This window comes from Photinus pyralis, unplaced genomic scaffold (assembly GCF_008802855.1).
Source record: "Photinus pyralis isolate 1611_PpyrPB1 unplaced genomic scaffold, Ppyr1.3 Ppyr1.4_LG4, whole genome shotgun sequence".
Taxonomy (NCBI): Eukaryota; Metazoa; Arthropoda; class Insecta; order Coleoptera; family Lampyridae; genus Photinus; species Photinus pyralis.
Genome location: NW_022170511.1, coordinates 31,905,818 through 31,927,547, shown reverse-complemented (window position 1 = coordinate 31,927,547; position 21,730 = coordinate 31,905,818). Strand labels below are relative to the sequence as shown.

The 21,730-nt window shown below is 35.9% G+C and overlaps 2 protein-coding genes across 3 annotated transcripts; one reads left to right on the top strand and one right to left on the bottom strand.

The window, feature by feature from the left end:
• Positions 1–763: 763 nt before the first annotated feature.
• On the top strand, positions 764–1,809 carry LOC116168348 (dnaJ-like protein 60). 2 transcript variants are annotated; one of them, XM_031484125.1, is made up of 5 exons: positions 764–915; positions 966–1,059; positions 1,108–1,292; positions 1,341–1,502; positions 1,595–1,809. In XM_031484125.1, the coding sequence occupies exons 1-5, from the start codon at positions 848–850 to the stop codon at positions 1,752–1,754; spliced, it is 669 nt and encodes a 222-aa protein (XP_031339985.1). In that variant the 5' UTR covers positions 764–847; the 3' UTR covers positions 1,755–1,809. The 2 variants fall into 2 exon arrangements, with proteins under 2 accessions (XP_031339985.1, XP_031339986.1); XM_031484126.1 differs by having other exon boundaries at positions 1,548–1,737.
• Positions 1,810–4,861: 3,052 nt separating this feature from the next.
• On the bottom strand, positions 4,862–14,359 carry LOC116169084. The gene is made up of 5 exons (XM_031485112.1): positions 13,639–14,359; positions 10,068–10,510; positions 9,820–10,021; positions 5,645–6,090; positions 4,862–5,150 (listed from the first exon to the last, which is right to left on the bottom strand). Exons 2-5 carry the CDS (start codon positions 10,496–10,498, stop codon positions 4,937–4,939), a joined length of 1,293 nt encoding a protein of 430 aa, XP_031340972.1. The 5' UTR covers positions 10,499–10,510; positions 13,639–14,359; the 3' UTR covers positions 4,862–4,936.
• Between the last annotated feature and the right edge of the window lie 7,371 nt (positions 14,360–21,730).

Genomic DNA, 21,730 nt, shown 5'->3' with positions numbered 1-21,730 from the left:
ACTCCTCGAGGAAGCATGAGAATTTCACTCGATGCGCAAAGCTAGAGAGTGGGAAAGCATACGGAACGAAAAAGATACCCTCTACGCACGACGACTGCCTTAAAACAACTTGAAAAATGATTACTACAGAAGAATTTCCCAAAACATGATTATTATTATTTTCAATGCGTAGAGATTCTGAAAAGTAAAATCGTTTGGAACCCTTTGGTGTACATATGCATTAAACCTTCGAAAAGCGCATTAAAAGCTTCGAAAAAGTTCTGAGAAGTGTCCAAACAACTTTAAGAAGGCATTAAAAAGTTCTGACAAGACTCTGAGTGCTCTAAAATGCATCTTCAAATGCATTTAAAAAGTGTTAGAAAGCCTTTTAGGACACTTAAAACAGTTTAAGTTATTTCCAAAGGCTGAGAATTCTGTAAAGCTTTGAAACGGATTAAAACCGTCTGTAATTCCTAAGTTTTTAAAAAGGCCTAAAATTTAAGGAAAGCGCATCGAAAGTTAGACTATAGTGAGTTAGATACATGCCACAAGCTCCACAAATCTCTTTAATTGCGGCGAACAGCTTTCCTTGCAATAAATGAGTAATATCACAGGTTGACTACGTAATGTCATTGAATAATTATAATTTTTCACTCAACGGTAATATGAATCTTAACAAATTACAATAAAATAGTATGATGTGTTGCCTACACACTCAGTGAACTTTGTATTTTCACCTGGCAGCACAGCAAATGAGCAAACGTACATTTGTAAGAATGCAACACTGTAAATTTTCTGTTTATGTTTGTCAAAATATGTCATGAAATTTTAGATTTTCTCAAAATTTTTTGTTTAAAATGGTAAAATAATGTTATTTCCTTTACTCACTGTGCAAAAAACATTCGTGAGTACCCCTTTTGGTTACTTAAGCAGAAGGTTAATCTTTAGAGCAAACTATTTATAGGTTATTCAATTCCCCTTTTTAGACTGTTACATAAAACATATTATGAAGTTTTAGGACTAACAAGGAACTGTACAATTAAGGATATAAAGAGTGCATATATTACATTATCAAAAAAGGTTTGTTCGACAACATATTCAGATATTAAGCTAATTTTCCATTTACAGTTTCATCCCGACAACAATACCAAAGATGCTTCACATAAGGAGTTTTTAAAAATCTCAGAAGCTTACAATGTTTTAAGTAAGCCAGATAAACGGCGATTGTACGATTGGGAGTTAGAACGACAGGTTTATCAAAAATCTTTTAATTCCCGACCTCGACCTAGACCGCCACCAAGATCGCCAAGAAGGTAATATAATGTGCATTATTATTGTGGCAAATGATCATTGTTCTTTAGCCCATTTGAAGATGAGTTCATTTGGAGAAGGTATCAATCGCATAATGACCATGACAATTATTATGGTGTGCCAGGTGTAAAACGACTTTCGAATGGAGTAGTGGCTTGGTTTTGTGTGTTCTTCACAGTTATTTGCGCCACAATTCAGTTCTACGCTATAAGGTAAGAGTTGAATTTCAGATGTTCCTTTATATTTGAATGTTGTAGGCAATATGATAACGTTAAAAAGTAGTGAATTTTGTTGTTTGTGTCAGACATTCTTATTATTTACGAGAAGAGCTTTTCCAACAACGAACTAAAGAAAATGAGGAAATTTTGAGCAGACTTAATTCTAAGGTGAATGAAACGGACCGTGAGACCCAAATTGGTATTGTTGAAGCTAGATTGAAAGCAAATGGTAGTAGATTTCGGTAGAAATAAATTAACTGTAAATAGTATATTGAAATAAATCTATTTTTGTTATACAGTGTTATGTATTTAAATAGAAATTCATTACTAGAATATCCAATATTAAAAGGAATCCCTCACACAAAAGCGACTGACTGGACATAATAGCCAATTTATAAACTTTGTCGCCCGCGTTCGCGCTGGCAGTTCGTAGTTCATCGCACATATTGACCAATGCAAAAAGAGTACCCATTTGGCGCGCAAATTAGTGTCAAAGTCTCTTTTTCCATTGGTCAATATCTTCGGTGAACTACGAACGCGGGCGACAAAGTTTTGGTACGAATTGAACGAATCAGGTTCCTAAGCACAAATAATATTTTGATAATTTACATCTACCGCGAATGATGTGGTTATCTCCGCTTAATCGATCATCGACAAAGATTCTCAACACTATTTTCTAAATACACTTTACTGTTCTTAGAAAAAGTAATAAATTATTGTTTTTCCTCATTTAGTTTTAAATATTTTGTGCCTGGAAATGGCTGCTTTTCCAATTTAATGAATTCATATCTTTATCAGTGGCTATCAAAGAAGTGTTATCAGGTCAGCATAATAGCAACAGTGGTTATAGACCAAGAGCGAGTGACCAATTTTGTGTCATTGTAAAAGTCACGAAATTTCACACAGTAAAGAATTAACTCTATACTTACTGAATACTGAGAGTCGCTTCTGGCCGGGGTAAACCATCCCAGAAAAAATTATCAAAGTCCTCGTGTGAGATCGAAGGGACTTCAGCGCAGTTTTGTGTGGCAATTCAGCATTTTAACTAGTTTTGACTCCACTATTAATAATATTGTAACGGAAACGCTCCAGACATGACGTCGCCTTTGGCGCTCTGGAATTTTCTAGGCGCGCGATAGTGGGAATGTTTGCAACGTATCTGGTAATTACGCGAGTGTTCTGGACTTACATTGCTTGCGTGTAGAAATGGTTGCGGACCGAACATCGCGGCAGTTTTACTACCGAACGAGATCGAGTACGAATGAAACATCGAGCGCGGAAATATAAATTGCGAAGTGTGTGATATAAATAGTCGATATAAATTGTACAGTTTTTATAGTGTTTTAGTTTTGTTTAATAAATATTGATATAAATCGAACCCGAATTTATAAATCACGTTACAATATCTTGTTGAAGGCTACCACATTCCCTTTGTGAGCACCTACTTCCAACGCCCGGTTTACTTGTAAATCGCGTTGTGAAATGTTGACTCCACCATTAGTCGGATCTTGTCGGGGGCTACCACATTCCCTTTGCCGGTACCCATTTTCGACATCCTGTTGACCCGCAATTCGCATTTGAAGTTTTTGACCCCACCATCAGTCAGATAAATGCGCCATATTGGATTTCGCTAAAAACCCTCCACAAAATAGTACCTAAACCGACTCAATTTTTGGGGAACTTCTCATAGCTCGAGCTGCTGTCGACGACACGAGAAAGACACACCGTGATTCGACCATTAAGAAACTTTAAACCGCGTGACAAACTTCACGGCGGAAAGTAACTCGCATTGAAAAAGGTGGTTAATCTCGCCCCTAGGGAATTTGACGACCCGGTAGGTACACCTCTCGTCTCTCTACAAGCATTCTTCTACGAGCCTTCACTTGCTGCCAGCCAGTCAGAGTGAGATGAAAAGCCATCTTTTTGCAAATAAATTTGGAAAGATGCGCACAAAATTCTATCACACAATTTGCCACAGTAAAAAAACGTGTCCCTGAGACAACTATATCTTCATCGGCTTCATACGAAATGATGTGTTGATGATATTCATTCTGCGTACCTACTTTTGTCGACATTTGTTTGGGCGAGGTATTTATGTTGGGTATAGGACACTTTGCCGAATGCCCACAACGCTCACACGATATTTTGATGGTCCATATATCGGCGACTAGGTACACTACGCCGACCGTCTCACATCGTCGGCAAGTATGCAAGGGACACAACGCCGACAATGCCCACTACGCCGATGGACACTACGCCGCACGTGACCACAACGCCGACTATTTTTGTATGAGTTTGTATTTTTTTAAGTCAAAAATGTCCTAAGCCTACAAATAACCTAATATCCAAAGCTGCGTGGTGTCACGCTTCGTCCAGCTTCATTAATAATTTTTGTATGAGTTTGTAGTTCAAAAAAAGTTAAAAAAATATTCTAAACCTACAATAACTCAGCTGCACTCCGTACCATACTGTATGAGTCGACGTTGTGGGCACGTCGGCTTAGTGTCCGTCGGCGAAGTGGGCATGGTCGGCGTTGTGTCCCTTGCACACTTGTCGACGATGTGGGCACGGTCGGCGTAGTGTCCCTAGTCGGCGATATATGGGTCATCCAAAAATCGTGTCGGCGTTGTGGGCATTCGGCGAAGTGTCCCGGCTCCTTTATGTTGATAAATTTAACGAATGTATTGCAGGAGGTCTTTTTGTTAATGTTATTTACCGCGATTTCGCTTTGAGTTGCTTGTACTATGCGATCGAAAATGAGTTGCTGTCGAGTCACCTTTGGAATTTTTGTTTACCTGGCAAATCGTACTTAACTTGAACTTCCAAAGGCAACTCGACAGCAACTCATTTTTGATCACCCGTTCGTTACTTACTCTATAATGGGTTCTTTCTACATTTATTAAATGCGTTCTTTTTTTGCTTAATAGCCCTTTTACATTCCTCGCTCCACCATGGGAGTTTGGTACGATCGTGTCCCTGTTCATATGGTTGATGTTGGAATCGATACCATAGCTGCTTTAAGTACCTATACCTACTACATTGTGTAACACTTAAACGGTTGTTTGGTTATTAAATGATCTGTAAAATAAAACAATTCCAGTTGACATTTTGAAATTGCCATTTCTGGCGTGTCTGAATATTAACTGTGACACTTTTTGTGATATAAACTTAAATGAGATGATAGGTAAAATCATCACGGTTAAAAAAGCCTAGTAGGATTACCAGACTATTTTTGCGGAGATTACTGTCCAAAGCTAAAAAAACATTAATTGTAACAACCTAATCATGGCCTAATTATTAGGCCATGGACCTAATAACCTCTTGTAATTTAGGTCTCATTTCCTGGTACTTAATACAGAAAAACAAAAACAAATTGTATTTATTCGGGACAAAATACAAACGTAATTTATGAATTTGAGGAAATAATTTTAACTTAATTTAGAAGAACACATATCATACACATACACCCCAACCTCTTCGTGAGGGTATTCAGGCGAAAATATTGGCTTGCCGTCTTTTTGATAATCCGTATACTTTTTCCTATAAAAGCATTGAAAATTCATCTTAATCGCCAATTGGGCGCTGTAGTAACTTGTACATTCCATGCGAATGAGTTGAATATTCATTGCAGTTGCAAGTTCCCTACAAGATAGTCAAGCCTATAATCACGTACATACTCTTTTCAGTATGCTGTAACAATGAATACAACATTTTACAATACATCATTGATATACATAATTATAAGATAATACATGATGGTGGAGGATGAGTCTCTTTTCAACGATGTACCTTTTTTCAGCAATGGACGAAATATTGACTTTTTAAATGGTTAGAAAGTGTTTTTATTCATTATTTGACGGTGAAATCGATAAAACAAAAATTAATTATTAAATGACCATCATAATAATACTCTTTCTTGAATCATATCGTGTATCTTACTTCGTTGAAAAGAGAATACCTATATAAAACTTTCTTTAATCATACAGATATCCCATTATGACACTCATTTAAAAATAATTTTCAAAACAACATTTTAGTCAGCATACAAAATATCTTTAATAATAACAAGCCTATAGAATTCGAATGGATATTGGACACCCCGTATAGGTACTAGAAAGTGACATCGATTTATTTACCTTATCTTCATTATTATGTTTTGAGCTACGCTCCTTCTCCTCCACGCAGTATCAACCGATAGTCTCTTTATCTGAAGAACTTGCTCTACCTGAGGAAATTTATTAAACAAATCACCTTCTCTATCAATGTACTCAATAAAGTCCAATATTTTCTGATATTGGACATTAGCGCACTTAGTCGCAGTTTTAGCGTCATCCCTCTTGATTAGTTCGATCTTGCATATTGCTATAATATTGGAAAGTTGGTCAACTGCCAGCAGAAAAAAGTTTCGGTCTTTATCACATACTATCGGAAAACTATCCCTTTCGATACATTCGTGTAGACGTAAGAAATTGTTCAGGGGTTCGTCTTTAAAGTAAAATTTCTTTGAAAACTCCCATATTTCATCATTGTCCGCGTCAGTTGCTAGTCTCACGTAAAATTGATCCATTAGAACACTGAAAAATCACAGTAAGCTATTATTAAAATAGAACCAACTAACCAAGTGTCAGTGTAAAATAATGAATACAATAAGTAAACCTATCGAGTAGTCGTAGATATGGTACCTACTACTTATCTAAAGAACTGTCCTACATTTGATGGATTTAAGTAAATGCTTACAAGTTCCCGATTCTATTCATTTTGCGTAGAGCCGTAGACGATTACAGTATTCAGGCCCGTAGCCAGAATGAAGTAGCAGGGGTGGCCGGTATTTTCCTAGGTGAGGCTTAAGAAGTTTTTGATAAAGATTTCCTCTGTAATTTTTGTAAAGAAACCATCAACTGTAATTTCCAGATAGCGTTGTAGGTGGGGCTCCTGGCCACCCTCTGGCTACGGGCCTGACAATATTATCGTTAAAGTTATAATTAAACAGAAACCCATTAGCTCAATGTGCGTTTTAATTTGTTTATTAACCCGAATTCGTAAAAGTAAGGCATTTGAATCACATTCGCATTTTTACATGAAACTGAAGGGTCCTGTTTAAAAAATCACACACTATAAGGATTCTGTGGATGATCAAGTTTCTGCATGCGTTAGTACTTTGCTCACCATAGGGTGTTGTCAGGAGGATATGACGCCAAGAGTATGAAGAGTTAAATAGCTGATGAGGAATGCTTAGACCATCAGTCGGTAGTACACAGTGCCATACAATAGTTCTAATCTTCCTACCAGAATGCAAACGTAAGACTTGTAATATTTGCTGTTTAAATGTAGCAGCGTCGACAAGAGGAATCTTGGTCATCTTCTTCGAAGAGTCAAACCTTCTGGCCTAATCAATGCGGGAATGTAAGTACTCAAATTAAATACAGGCACAATATAATTGCTCGACCACTACAAAATGTTCCTTTATAACTTTTACCCTAGAAAATCGACCTTGCTAAAAAATGATCTACGACTGTGAATTATTATTGGAGATTCTAAGGGTCGATTTATTTAGATTAACTGCCAATTAACTACAGGAATAATGGTTACTCGATCACCTTAGACCCTAGTCACTTTAGTAAGACGGATCACATTAAAAAATTACCTTTACATAGACTTGGGGTGCCTCCTGCCTGCAGTAGTTTTATTGACGATAATATTTAAGGGTTGATGTGTTTAAATTAAAGGCAGTTTATTGTACATTCGTGTGTACTCTATTTATTACCTTTGGTAAACGCGATTGTCGAATAAACCCATTCCTCCCGAAACGAAGAGATTTATAAATTCGTGAATCGTGTTAAACCTGTAGAATAACAAAACGATAATATACTGGACAAATTAAAACATAAAAGATTATTAAGAGAAATAACCACATGCCAATTTCATGTACAGGTGACACTTCATTACAAGTTACTGAATTAATTACTTCACATTTGAATCACAAATTTTCACAATTAAGATTACAAGTAATTTACATTTTTTTCTAATTAAATCTAGTATCTAACTGCAACCAATTATAAACTTTAAACTACCACTAATTCTGTAAATATAATCAAAATGTTATCAGAATAATACTACTTACCCCATCGTTATACATATGTATTGCTGTGTGCAATGGCGTGCGGTTAGCTACACGTAACAAAACACCTGACAAGTTAGCTCAACAAAATCAATAATTGAAACTTAAAAGTTTTATGATCTCTTCTTGTACATCTTCGAATAATGACGAGAAATTAACAATTTAGAAGACTCAGTAGCATCGATCAACTTTTTGTTTTATCACCTGAGACAAATCTTGGGCACAAATAGAAAAAATCTGAACATGCGAACTCTATCTGGATAGTACAATGGACTCAAATAAACACAGTTAATTGATTACAAAGACAAAATAATTTATTTTGAAACTTATACGCAATCAATAATCAAGAAAAACCAGAAGTAAAAAAGGAACACAAGACCCCACACGCAGTTGGTCGACAGAAATAAACAAAGAAAGGCTTAAAATTACTTACAGTTTCTCAAACACGAATCCCTTAATCTGGTCGTAATTTAGCACTGATGCAAAAACATTCGCTGAAAGCTTCAAGAAACTTCGCCACTTTTCTACTCCATTGGAACAATTTTAACACAAACTGGCTTAACTGACTGTTCAAACGAGTAATACTTTGACTTTTATTATACAAAAGAAAAAGGTTTCTTTTTCAACAACGACGTAACTTTGTCCGTAAACGGATAAACCGAATTAACTTTTCACAAGGCTTTACTTTAACTGCTTCTGCACCGAGTAATCCAATATCGACGAAACTGCGTTTTTAAACAAAGAGAAATAAACAATTGCTTGGCAAAATTAGCGTTCAAGAAAACACACTCTGACGTGATTTAAACGTGGTTTCCTGTTTAAGGTAAACTACTACCATCACTCCATCAAACTCGTCACCAAAACGGAACGCGTTGCGTCTCTACACTTACGCCGTAATTAATGTGCAAAGAAATCGTATACGTGCCTCTTCGTTATCAGCGATACACATGTGCGTCTCGAAACCTTCGCGATAACAATGTCCTTATAGCACAACGACCAGATGTTTCTTACGTTCTAACGCACAATGTTTACATCTTATCATTTAAATATACAAATTTACACGAAGGATAAAATTTACATAAAAAATTAAACAATTAAAATGAAATCTAAAATGGACAAATAGATACTAACATAACAAATTCTGATGAAATAAACCAATTCCGTGCCGATTCGTAATAAAATCCTCCTATCCAGATTTCAACTACATGAAAACATTTACACATACAGGATGGCCGGTTCTGCCTAAAAAAGTTCACATGACATTTACACAATAGTATAGAAAGGCGGACTATTTCGACCTTTTCGTGTTTCGTCTAGTCGTAATTTAAATAAATAAATAAAAAACTAATCAAACGTCCTGCTGTTGTAATAAAAATCCTTTACTCAAATGTTATTCGTAACATGTAAAGATTTCGATCTTCGTTTATAGAACGAGTTTTGGGATTTAAATTGTACTTCTTCACATACTCACCTTTGTTTGTACTGTCTGCAGCGATCGGGCGATATAACTGTCGATTAAACGGTTTCTCATTTTTTATCAAACTCTTAAAGCTCTAGAAATTCTAAAATACTTGAAATTATCATTAAAAACCTGCACACTAGTGAATGAATTTTTAGTTATTTATTTACAAGACGATAAAGCGAACCATCGATTGAATCATCTTTCATGAGTTGGTTAGTTTCATAAATCATAAAACTTCTAAAAATGTTGTATGTATTTAATTTAGACGTCCAAAATAGCAAGCTTAGGTTATTCCGTCGTTTCCAGGGAAATAATATTGTATTATTATGAAATTTGTTTGAAAAAAATGACACAATGCACAATGGTTTGTTTCACTTTATCTACCCTACTGTTAAAGAGACCCTTAGCTTACTCATTCAAACTTATTTTAACATGTGCGCTGTAATAGTATATTATTATTGTATAGGAAAAAAGCGTAAAAAGCAAAAATACTATACTTTTAATTTCTGATAAAGCATACATATTAAAAAAACCAAATGAGCGGGATTATATATTGGGCGAATTTTGCTGCAGAAGATAATGCAGGGGAAACAATTTCTTGGGGTGAGAGTTATAGTCTTCTCTTACTATTTAATCATCACAGTTTATTCTGAAAAATTTAAAAAGTAATGGAATACGTTGTAGAGTAGATCTAGGTATAAAAAATAGTAGAAAAGCTGGACCCATTTTTATTGTTCCTTCGTATGCTGCACATATACTCCAATTTCTTCATGTGGCTGGTCAATCAGAAATACAGGCGTTCCATCTACACAATAATCGGCATATTTCTTTTTATATATGCAACGAAAGTTCAATTGTAACGCTAATTGCGCGCTATAGTAACTAGAACAATCCATTTGCAGTAGTTGTGCGTTTAGAGCGTTAGCAATTTTCCTACAAAATAATATAAATAAAGAGCGAATTTGTTTTTCCGATTTACCTTGTTTCAATTACTAGTTGCTTTGCTATACCCTTTCCTCTCCAAGCCGGTACTACCGACAATATGTGTATGCATATAATACCATTGACGTCAGGGTACTTGCTAAATACATCTGCTTCTTTGTCGATATAATCTACGAGTTCGACAATCTTCTGTAGATCCGAATTAGTGCTTTTGAAATGGGATTCGGGGTCGTTTCTTTGCTTGAATTCATTCAAACACAAGCCAACTATATTGGAAAGCTCGTCCACTGCGACTAGAGAGACTTCTCGTTTTGAACTATCCTTTTGGGTTCTTGGACTTTTTTGGATCAGTTGATCTGCCAGTCCCACAGAACGACTTAAAGGTTCGTCTCTCCTGAAGATGGTACGCATGTGTTCGGAAATCTGGTCCTCATCTTCTGTAGTGATCGGTCTTATATGAAAAGTCATTTTGATGACTAACTACAAATTATTTATTATTAAATGTGAGGAACCGTTGTTGTTGAAAAGTATAATAAGGACCAAGTGATATTGGTCAAATGCCCACGATGCTAAGTTTAATCAAATATGAAATTATGAGTCGTTCACGGCCGGTTTTATCAAAGTAAATTAATAAGTATAAGTATTCGATCTAAATGAATGCGAAATCGCATATAAATCAGTCTAATTGCAGCAAATTGCATACCTTCTTTACCTTTATAAGGGCAAAGTTAGCATTATATCAAATATTTTACCAAACATTTTATTTTTTCGATAAAGTGTCCAAAATAATTACGTGACAGTAGAAGAGATCTTAGTCGGTGCTCATTCTAAACTCAGCTGCCATCGCGATTTAGTGGAAGAAATTGCGAATGTTAAGGGTATATGTTACACAAAAAATAAGTACTTTTTAGTACTTTCCAAATCTGCAATAAAGTATGGAGCGTTCCATTTAAAAACAAACATAAGTTTGATACGGCACTGGTAAGTATTTTATATTTTAGATTTTGTTTGGTGTTTTTTATGGTAAAGGAATTATGATCCTTGTGGTCTTAGATGTTACACCCTATATATCGTTTCTGAACTGTAACATTACAGGAAGGTCATGAATGGTTGCGCAACTCGAAATTTAAAGGCGAAACAAGAGTTGCTATGGATGTGTGGGTGCTGCACTTGCAGGGAACGACTAGGTAAAGATAAATAATTCCAACCAATACTCGAAACGGAAGTTCAATCGAAATAAGTTACTTGTACAAATAAATTTTGACAATGGTAGTGTGACGAAGAAATCTGAAAAAGAAAAGGGGGAAAATCCATCCCTACGGCGGCGTCCGGAGTTTGAAAATACTGAAAAGGTTCAAAAATATTGCTGGGGAAATATAGGGGCCACTAACTTTGGTTATCTGAAGGTCGTACAGCAAAGTTAAAAGAGAACGATTAAAGAATAGGTACAGAAGGTTTATTGAATTGATTTCTAACAAAAATCGTGATTTCAGGTATGAATGATGATGGTTAGTAAATGAAGGGTGATAACGGAATTGACGCAATGATAAATCAAAAATTAAAGGTACGAGATTTCATTCACAGAGCACAAATATCCTTGACTATAATTAATTAAATAAAACTGGTGTCCGAGGGTTGTTTGCAATAGTTTGTTCGCCTCCTCCGGTGAACGACAGTTGCAGAAACTGCGGAATAAATTGTGCGAAGGGAAGGATAGGGATGAGGGTAGAGGAATCCACTGGAAAGAAATCTGAGGGGTATCGACAGTAGGCTGAAGTCTTGTATTGTACTTGTAGATTAAACAGCAGAAAATAAGAGTTGTCTCTTCAAAACAGAGAAATATACACACACTAGAATTCCGATAGGTAAAGATGCGCGAGAACAAAATTACACTACTTTACTCTCTGCGAATCAGATGTTAGTGCACTTCTGAGCATGCGCATTGGGTGAGCTTCTGAACTGTGTATATTTCTGTGAATCAGGTCTTATTATTAACACGGTTGTTTTATCTAAAGGAAATCCAAATATCCGACAAACAATGGTATATTGTTGTTTTGGACAAATGCTGGGAAAAGTAGGTACTTTAAAGTATTTTACTGCGAGGCAAGATATAGGTATAAATCTCGGCAATTTGTAATGTCTTAATTATGTTTTAGTTATTCTTATTATACATTATACATGTAGTCTTGTAAATATTGTGTCATAAAATTATTCGGTAATGTCCATGTATAGGAATAACCAAAATTCCTCACTTCGTTATCCGACTTTCCCCAATATGTAGTTACTTCCAAATATTTTAGAGACCGGCTCTGGCTATCCTCTAAATTTGGCGGCTTCGCGGTGTCTGACTTGCGCGAAATCAATTTGTGCCAGTTTATTTTTATTGGATTAGCATTCCATTTTTGTTAGTTCAGCGCTTCAAACACACACAAGCAAAACTACGTTATCACTTTTTGATATGAAGGGGCACAGAGAATACATAATATTAATATAAATGATATTACCCATAAAGCAGACACCAAATACACAAAACCACGTGTTACTTTTTACAATGTCACGAGAAGTGCGTGATTTCATCGTCCCCTGAATTGAATGCTAAAATTTGTTCGGAGGTGCCAGAGCCGGAGTTACCAAATCCGTTGGTAACGCCGGCATTCCGCATTTCCGCAAACTATTATGACCTTCCTCAAACATTAGACGCTACTTACATTCCTTGTAAGTTGTATTCTAAATAACTATTTACGCTATCTCGATGGGACAAGCAATAATGCAACTTTAAATGAATTAAGATATACGAGTACATTTTTTTGTATTGTATTTTGGCCCATGCAAGTTCAATAAAATGTTCAATTGCTTGAAATTTAAAACAATTTCTTCAATATTCTCTCGCCTGTCCAAATCTTCCTCAAAAACAAAAACTCAAGCTCCAATTTGGTACAAAAACCGAAAACCAATTTTGAACAAACGATGGATTTGATTGTGCTGTTTGAAGTGTTTAATGTTGAGATACTCTATACCCTCCAGAGAGATGTCAAAACTATTCCGCAATACCGAATTAAACAGAGCATGATGCCATAGCATGACAACGTTAGGAGTTAGAATTTGTCTGTTTTGAGTCTCACTTTCGAATTTTTCATCTTGGTTTTAACGGAATGATCACGACCCTAGCATGATGTGTCGTGTGACGTTTGTTGGTGGTTAATTTCTCTTTCCACTCAAGAGTCGATAAATCCCTTCGAATGCAATACAATTCGCCTGCGAAAGATTTGTCACTGGAATTTCGCCCAGATTTGAGTATATAGGACAAGTTTTCTTAATCTCGAGTAGCGTTGTATATGCTCATTTCGTGTACAATGATAGCAAGTAGCAAGTACTTCGAACGTACATACTTATACGTATCTGTTTGTTTAAACTTTAAAGCAATGTATTAATATCTCATCATTAGATTTTACCAAATAATCGAAGTAATTTCTTAGTAATTTAGTCATTAAGCTAGATCTGACTAGTTTTAGCAAACATAATAATAACCAACATCGTAGCTTTACTTGTTGGATAAATCGTGCTCTGTACTTTCAACTTTGGTGTATAATTATGCAAGTATTACTCACCGCGTTTTTTTTTATTGTTGACACATTCACCTTTGCCTCGTGATATTTGATGCAATTATTGGGTATCCTGTTTTCTTTACTTTCTAATATTCTTTCATTTTCAGCTCGTTTAAATCTACGTTGAAACCAAAGAATACTTACTCTTTGGCTGAAACTAGGATTAGGTACCTACTTATTAATCTATCTCTCCATATAAAGATACGCTCGGTATATCTTGTCAGTTTTATCAAAGTTATTAAGCGACACGGGTAACGACCGATAAGTAAACTACGTACAAACATTGAATATGGTACAAATAATAATAAGCGACTTTTTGGACGTCGATTACAGTTATACACTAATGTTGATTAGTAATATCACAGATTAAATTGTTTGTATTGGTGTCCCAACGAAAATATGTACCCCCCTAAAAGTTAACAAAACAAATGTGATATAAACAAAAAAAACTTATATTTTTACATCGAACTGTTATTTCTTCATCTGTGTTTGTTATGATTTTAGTGTTCGTGTAGTGCATATTAAGACCTATTCTTTTTGCTACAGTGTCCAGTTCTTCCAACATTTCTGACAGTTCTTCTTTCTTGTCAGTTATTAGGGCGATATCGTCCGCATATCTTAAATTATTCAAACGGTGTCCAAATATCTTTAAACCTCTATCTTCCCACTCTAAGTGTTTAAAGACATCCTCCAGAGTCTGATTAAAAGGTTTGTGACATTTTGTACGTCCGTGAAGTTGGCACCGCCCATTGTTCGTATTAATATTATTTGTATGCACATCGTTTGTTTATCGTTTGTTTACGTTTGTTTAACTATTTTCATCGTTTGTTTACATTTCCGTACGTCTTTTTTAAAAATTCAAAATGGGCGAGCTAACTTCACGGTGGCTCGCCCAAAATCATAATTTTGTTTGTTTATCGATGCAGGTCGTTTGTTTATCGTTTGTTTAACTATTTTCATCGTTTGTTTACATTTCCGTAATGTCTTTTTTAAAAATTCAAAATGAGCGAACTAACTTCACGGTGGCTGGCCCAAGATCATACTGCTGCTAAGTTTGCAGGTCATTTGTTTATCGTCTGTGGGCGCGTAAACTTTACTGTCATCATATTATTTTTCATCGCGATATGCATCTTTTAAAAAAATTTTAAATAGACAAATTAACTTTACGGTGGTGCGACTAAAATAATCATTGTATTCGCTTATGAACCACTTACGTATTATTAAATGTGGAAAAAATAGCCTTATTATCTGTTTTGTATATTTTTATTTAAAAAAATTGGAAATCAAAATACCATTATTTTCATCGTCAAATTGCTCATTTTGTTTTTTTAAATTATCGTTGCAAAAAGGAATGATGTAATCTGTCACGGATCAATATCTATGAAATAAAATATTTATCACAGCGAATTGGTTCCCCTGAAAAATATACATGCAGTGATTAGGTAAACGTAAAAGGCTCTAATAATAATAAAATAATAAATTAGTCACTGCTCTTCAAACAATTCTCTAATTTTTATATTAAAATGTATGATGGTAGGTACTTTACCGTAGAACTGCCTACCGTTTTAATATTAGTTGAGAAACTGTCTGAGTATATTTGTCCGCCCGTCTGCTGTATTTAAGCGATTTTACCCTGCGATTACGTGAGGATATATCTTGGCATTTGCCGGACGGGTTGTTTTATTTTAGAATGGATCGAGTCATCTATGAAACACTATAAGCCAGTTGTACCTGTTCAGTTGATTGACATAAATAAGTAACTTAATTGGGAAGTGTTTGAATTGTAACCAATGAAGTTATCTACCATGGAAATGCTACTATTGTAAACATTGTACAACATAGATATAAAATCTACTTTAATGTGTTCAATATGTTTTTCAATATTTACTCATTCTTTGGAGTTGCCCTAGGAAATAGTCTGCAGTACCCTCTATACACATGGTTACTTGTTTCAGTACTTCCGACTCATAACAGTTCACTTTTGGTACGAATGAAACATTCGTTCTAGTCAACTGCGTAAAAGATTGGCTAAAATAAGAATAGAATAATTACTCACAACTAGCCTTAAATTGCAGATTTGGTAGTATGAGGCCAAGTTTGCAGAATCCCACCCCACTTAGGACAAGTGATCCAATTTGTTAGGATAAGATGTTAGGAAAACGTGATTGTCAAATTTCAAATTTTATCACTTGAAAATAAAGCGCGCTTTACAAGGGACCAGGTCTACCACAATAGTTCAACTTCCGTTCAATTGACTGACCTAATAAATAAATTTAATTCGTCACAATTCAAACACTGCCCAATTCTCAACCAGAGCTGGGTACTGCTCGCGAGCTTGAAAAAGCGCTCCAAGCGGAAAAAGCGCTTGCTCGCGAGCACTTTTCGGAGCGGCCGCTTGGTGCTCGATACTCGAGCGTTTACTTAGTGCTCGGCGCAGAGAGCTTCGCTTTAGGAGTGCTCGGAACTCGCAAGCGGTTTCGCTTTGCAAAACAGCTCGATGCTTGCGAGCATTTTTGAAACAATTAGAACGCTCGTCGCTGGAGTGGTTTTTTAGAATTCTCAACCCAGCTCTGTTCTCAACTAATATTAAAACGGTAGGCAGTTCTAAGTACCATCGTACATTTTAATAATTATAAAAATTAGAGAATTGTTTAAAAAACAGTGACTAATTTATTAGAGCCTTTTACGTTTACCAAATCACTGCATGTATGTTTTTCACGGGAACCAATTCGATGTGATAAAAATTTTATTTCATAGATACTGATCCGTGACAGGCGGAAAATTCCAAACCGGCGATTCCAAACCGGCAATACACGAACCGGCGCCGCACCAAGCCGGCGCTCGGTATATGCCGGCGCTTGTCAAGCCAGCGCTCGGTCATGCCGGCGCTTGTCAATTCAGCATATGGGCACTTGTTCAATCGATGCGATCTGCAAATTATGTAACTTACACATTTGGAATGATAACATGGATTGCCATAGTATGAACATGTCGATGGAATTCTTAAATTATTTTAGGTGGGGTGTTGTAGGGTTTGTTATTAGCACTTTAACTATCATTTTAAAAGTGGTCAAACAAGAGGAATCAGATTGAGTAAGTATAACGCGTTTTATTAATCCAATCCGCACAAATCGGAATGCACCGGTGGAACGAGCGCCGGCAAGGCATAGCGCAGGTTGATCGAACGCCGGCAAGGCATAGCGCCGGTTTGAGCAAGCGCCGGTATGATCAGCGCCGGCTTGTGATAGCGCCGGTTAGTCGTCGCCGGTTTGGTTATTGCCGGTTAAGGAATCGCCGGTTAGTAGTGTACCGCGTGACAGGTGATCTGCAAACTTAGCAGCAGTATGATCTTGGGCCAGCCACCGTGAAGTTAGTTCGCTTATTTGGAATTTTTAAAAAAGACATTACGGAAATATAAACAAACGATGAAAATAGTTAAACAAACGTAAACAAACGATAAACAAACGACCTGCATCGATAAACAAACAAAATTATGATTTTGGGCGAGCCACAGTGAAGTTAGCTCGCCCATTTTGAATATTAAAAAAAGACATACGGAAATGTAAACAAACGATGAAAATAGTTAAACAAACGTAAACAAACGATAAACAAACGACCTGCATCGATAAACAAACAAAATTATGATTTTGGGCGAGCCACCGTGAAGTTACCTCGCCCATTTTGAATTTTAAAAAAAGACGTACGGAAATGTAAACAAACGATGAAAATAGTTAAACAAACGTAAACAAACGATATGCATACAAATAATATTAATATGAACAATGGGCGGTGCCAACTTCACGGACGTACATTACGTCGTCCTGTCTCACACCTCTTCTTATGTGTATTGGTTTTGTTCCCCCATACATTTTAATTGATGTTATGTGTATCTATGTATCTGTGGTCGTTCTTGCCTTGTATTTTATTTATTTCAAGTCTACCTAGCCTAGGTCTCAGACATTTCATACTCTTGTTATTCTCTTTTTTTTATTTCGTGTTCTTTCTTTTATTTTCTTCAATGGTTTTTCTAATTGTCCCATTGATTTCTGCATATTCTATTGATTTCCTTTTACCATCTTCGTTTAGTTTTCGTCTTTCCTCCGTGAGTTTCCTTGTTTTTTCTGGGATGTAAATTTCCTTCCTTTTATCCTCTTTTGCAGATTCTTTTCCTATTTGACCATTGTTTTTGTAAGTGTATCGGCTGATTATTCTATATTTTTGTTTGCTTTAGTATTATTTATGATTTTTTGTGTTGCCTTTGTGGTATACCAGAGCATCATTATATTCGGTTTTCTGTTTTTTTTCGGGTTTTCGATAAGCCTACGAAGTCCCATTTTAAATAAATAAAAGTCCTAAAAGGCTTAATCTAACGAATACATTGCTCGAAATAATATCCATTAACCTACCTACAATAATACTCCTATAATCTTGATGCATATCCCGATTTTACATTTCTCAAGACCTCGGGAGTCTACCACATTCGGCGATAATTCGTTGTCGTATTTATATACAAATGCAATTGAACGAAATTATTATAGAGTGAGAGTTTTTATGAGAGATAATGGGAAACTTTCTATTATTATTTATCATTGCTGATTATAATATTTTGCGTGAAGATAAGAAATTATTCCAACTTGATATTTTATCCAAAAAAATTAGAGAGTGCCTATCCATTCAGGCGCTAATTGGCCGTTTTCTGTAATATTTGTTTTAGCTCCATACTTGCATAATTAGTCACAACTGCTAATTACTTTGGTTGCGCCACCGCCAGTAACCCAAAAAGGATCCTCTTCACAAAGAAGAACCGTGAAATATGCTTCAGTATCTCTCCAACCAGCGACGCCTTAAAGCGGTACGTCTTTCGAACTGCCAACCATGGTGGTTTCATCTGCGGTACCTCCCTTCATGTTATCATCTGTTCAAAATCCCAGATCTTTGTATACCAGACAAATACCTTCCAGAATAAAGGATTTTCGTATGGAATTTAGGTGACAATTCAACTCATGTATAAAAAATCGCATAAGCCGCAGTGCAATTGTCACTTTGACAGCGGCAAAAGTTACCTGCAACTTTTCCAGCGACAAATGCACTAGTGGTTTTTTCACTTTTCATTTTGGAACAATTATCGCATTATCCTTTCCCATATGATTAGCTTGACGTCTGTCAATAATTGACTAGTTTGGTGAATTTCTTGTTCGTTAAATTGTCCTGCCGAATTACACTCGAGGTTTATATTTAAACCGAGTAAATTTGGGTTGTTGCAATTCAAATCTGTTTCCTTTTAGCAATTGAACTCGAAAAACTGTCAACCTAAAAATGCTCCACCTTCGGTGTCGCATTTTTATTAGTTCACAGTTTTTCTCGTCTAATTGCTAGGCAACAGATTTTCATTACCTTAACAACCCAAATTTATTCGGTAAAATACAAACCTCTTGTGCAATTATAAGTGATTATTTTTTGACGTTTCTCGAAACCAATAGAAATGTTCAATTTCAGTCATTCATATACGTTCTAGCCAATCACAACATTATTATAGTGAGAATAATCTACTTACATTATTCCCAGCGAGAATTTTTCAATGTACATTGTTTTTAGTGAATGACAACCACATGACAACTATTTTCTTGATCTGACGCGTCTGTCATAAATTTTCAAGAAGCTCGTAAAATGAATCGCAAACGTTTTAGTGAATCATCAGTCGATGAAATAAGTAATATAATCATTGTAAGTAAATGTAAGTGCATTTAAGAATATGTAGGTACCCTAATAAGCAACGCGTCTGTTTGGAAACAATTCCAATTATTTTGCGACGAAATGAGGGGCTATAAATTGGAAGAAACCGCAAAACTAGTCGTTATTTTGAAGGACTAATGGGTTGAATATGCGAAGAAACAGAATGGAGAAGACTATAAAGAAAATCTTAACAGTGATTTTGATTGTAACGTGAAAAAATAATCTATCGAATACCACACGAGAGTTCGATAAATTAGATAATAATTCTCCAGGTCTTTTCTCAAACTTGTTGCCATTTGGCAATAGCCACTCGAGCCCTTTGGGCTCTCGTGACTATTGCCTGGGAACAAGTTTTCTAAAACCTGTCGAATTATTTTCAATTTATTCTCACTCTCTTGTGATATTATTACAGATAATTGCACGTGTGTATTTCAGGGACAATTCAACTCATGTATAAAAAATCGCATAAGCCGCAGTGAATTTGTCACTTTGACAGCGGCAAAAGTTACCTGCAACTTTTCCAGCGACAAATGCACTAGTGGTTTTTTCACTTATTCATTTTCGAATCAATTATCGCATTATCCTTTCCCATATGACTAGTTTGACGTTTGTCAATAATTGATTGGTGAATTTCTTGTTCGTTAAATTGTCCTGCCGAATTACACTCGAGGTTTGTATTTAAACCGAGTAAATTTGGGTTGTTGCAATTCAAATCTGTTTCCTTTTAGCAATTGAACTTGAAAAACTGTCAACCTAAAAATGCTCCACCTTCGGTGTCGCATTTTTATTAGTTGACAGTTTTTCTCGTCTAATTGCTAGGCAACAGATTTTCATTACCTAAACAACCCAAATTTACTCGCTAAAATATGTACAAACCTCTTGTGCAATTATAAGTGACAATTCAACTCATGTATAAAAAATCGCATAAGCCGCAGTGTAATTGTCACTTTGACAGCGGCAAAAGTTACCTGCAACTTTTCCAGCGACAAATGCACTAGTGGTTTTTTCACTTATTCATTTTCGCACCAATAATCGCATTATCCTTACCCATATGACTAGTTTGACGTCTGTCAATAATTGATTAGTTTGGTGAATTTCTTGTTCGTTAAATTGTCCTGCCGAATTCCACTCGAGGTTTGTATTTAAACCGAATAAATTTGGGTTGTGGCAATTCAAATCTGTTTCCTTTTAGCAATTGGACTCGAAAAACTGTCAACCTAAAAATGCTCCCCCTGCGGTGTCGCATTTTTATTAGTTGACAGTTTTTCTCGTCTAATTACTAGGCAACAGATTTTTATTACCTAAACAACCCAAATTTACTCGGTAAAATACAAACCTCTTGTGCAATTATAAGTGACAATTCAATGCGATTATTCAATGACATTTGTCAAACTTCCACCAGTGAAAAGACGCGAAATTTTGCCGTATTAACCGGAACATTCTTCTTAGTTTGTTAATCAATTTCGACAACCGACTTATCACCACATCTTTTAATTTAATCACTCATAACGAATTAGCTTGGAGCACAAAAATTCGAATAGAATCAATAGCAAAATGAAAAGCAACTTCCATAATTTATTTTGACGTTTATTGTTGTCATGGAAATACATTCGCGTGGGTAATTATGCTTAATTTTTCTTTTGATTCATTGAATAGTCCTCCGAATACCATTCGTAGTCGAAGTATTTGTAGATTATTTTTGAGCTGCTGCTCCACTCATGCTAGTTACGCTTCACGCTTCAGCGTAACTAGCATTCGTGACAGCATCTCAAAAATATTCGACAATACTTCGACTACTTATGGTATTATATATGAAAATTCCCACTCTATAGCGGTTTTGATTGACATGCTCTGTAATTAGTACCCGGTACATTCGAGGTCGGATACGACCGACGCCAAATCAAAGGTGAAGGCAGAAATGGATCGGAAAACACCGAGCACAAGTGGCGTACAAAGGAGCTGATTAAATGTGGATGCCAAAAGGGATGCAACGAAGCACGACGTAAAATGCATGAAGCAAAACATGCCGTGTTCGCCCCCTGCAACTGCGATTCATGGCTCTGCGTTTACACAACAAACCCTAACTCATTACCTGATCCTCCCCAGTTGCAACAGAAGGAGTGGGCACCTCCACTGAAACGTCTCACATTAAACTCCTGAGTTCTATAAAAACTTTAGGTGATTTATGCCCGTTTGCACCGACAAATTTAAGCAGAGCTTAAAATCCATGGCAACCATTGTTTCAATAATCGTTGTCATGGATTTTAAGCGACGCCTTAAGCTAAGCTCCACTTAAATTTGTCGATGCAAACGGCCATAATTATGCAAGTTTGGAGCTAAAACATTAAAAAAAATTAAACAA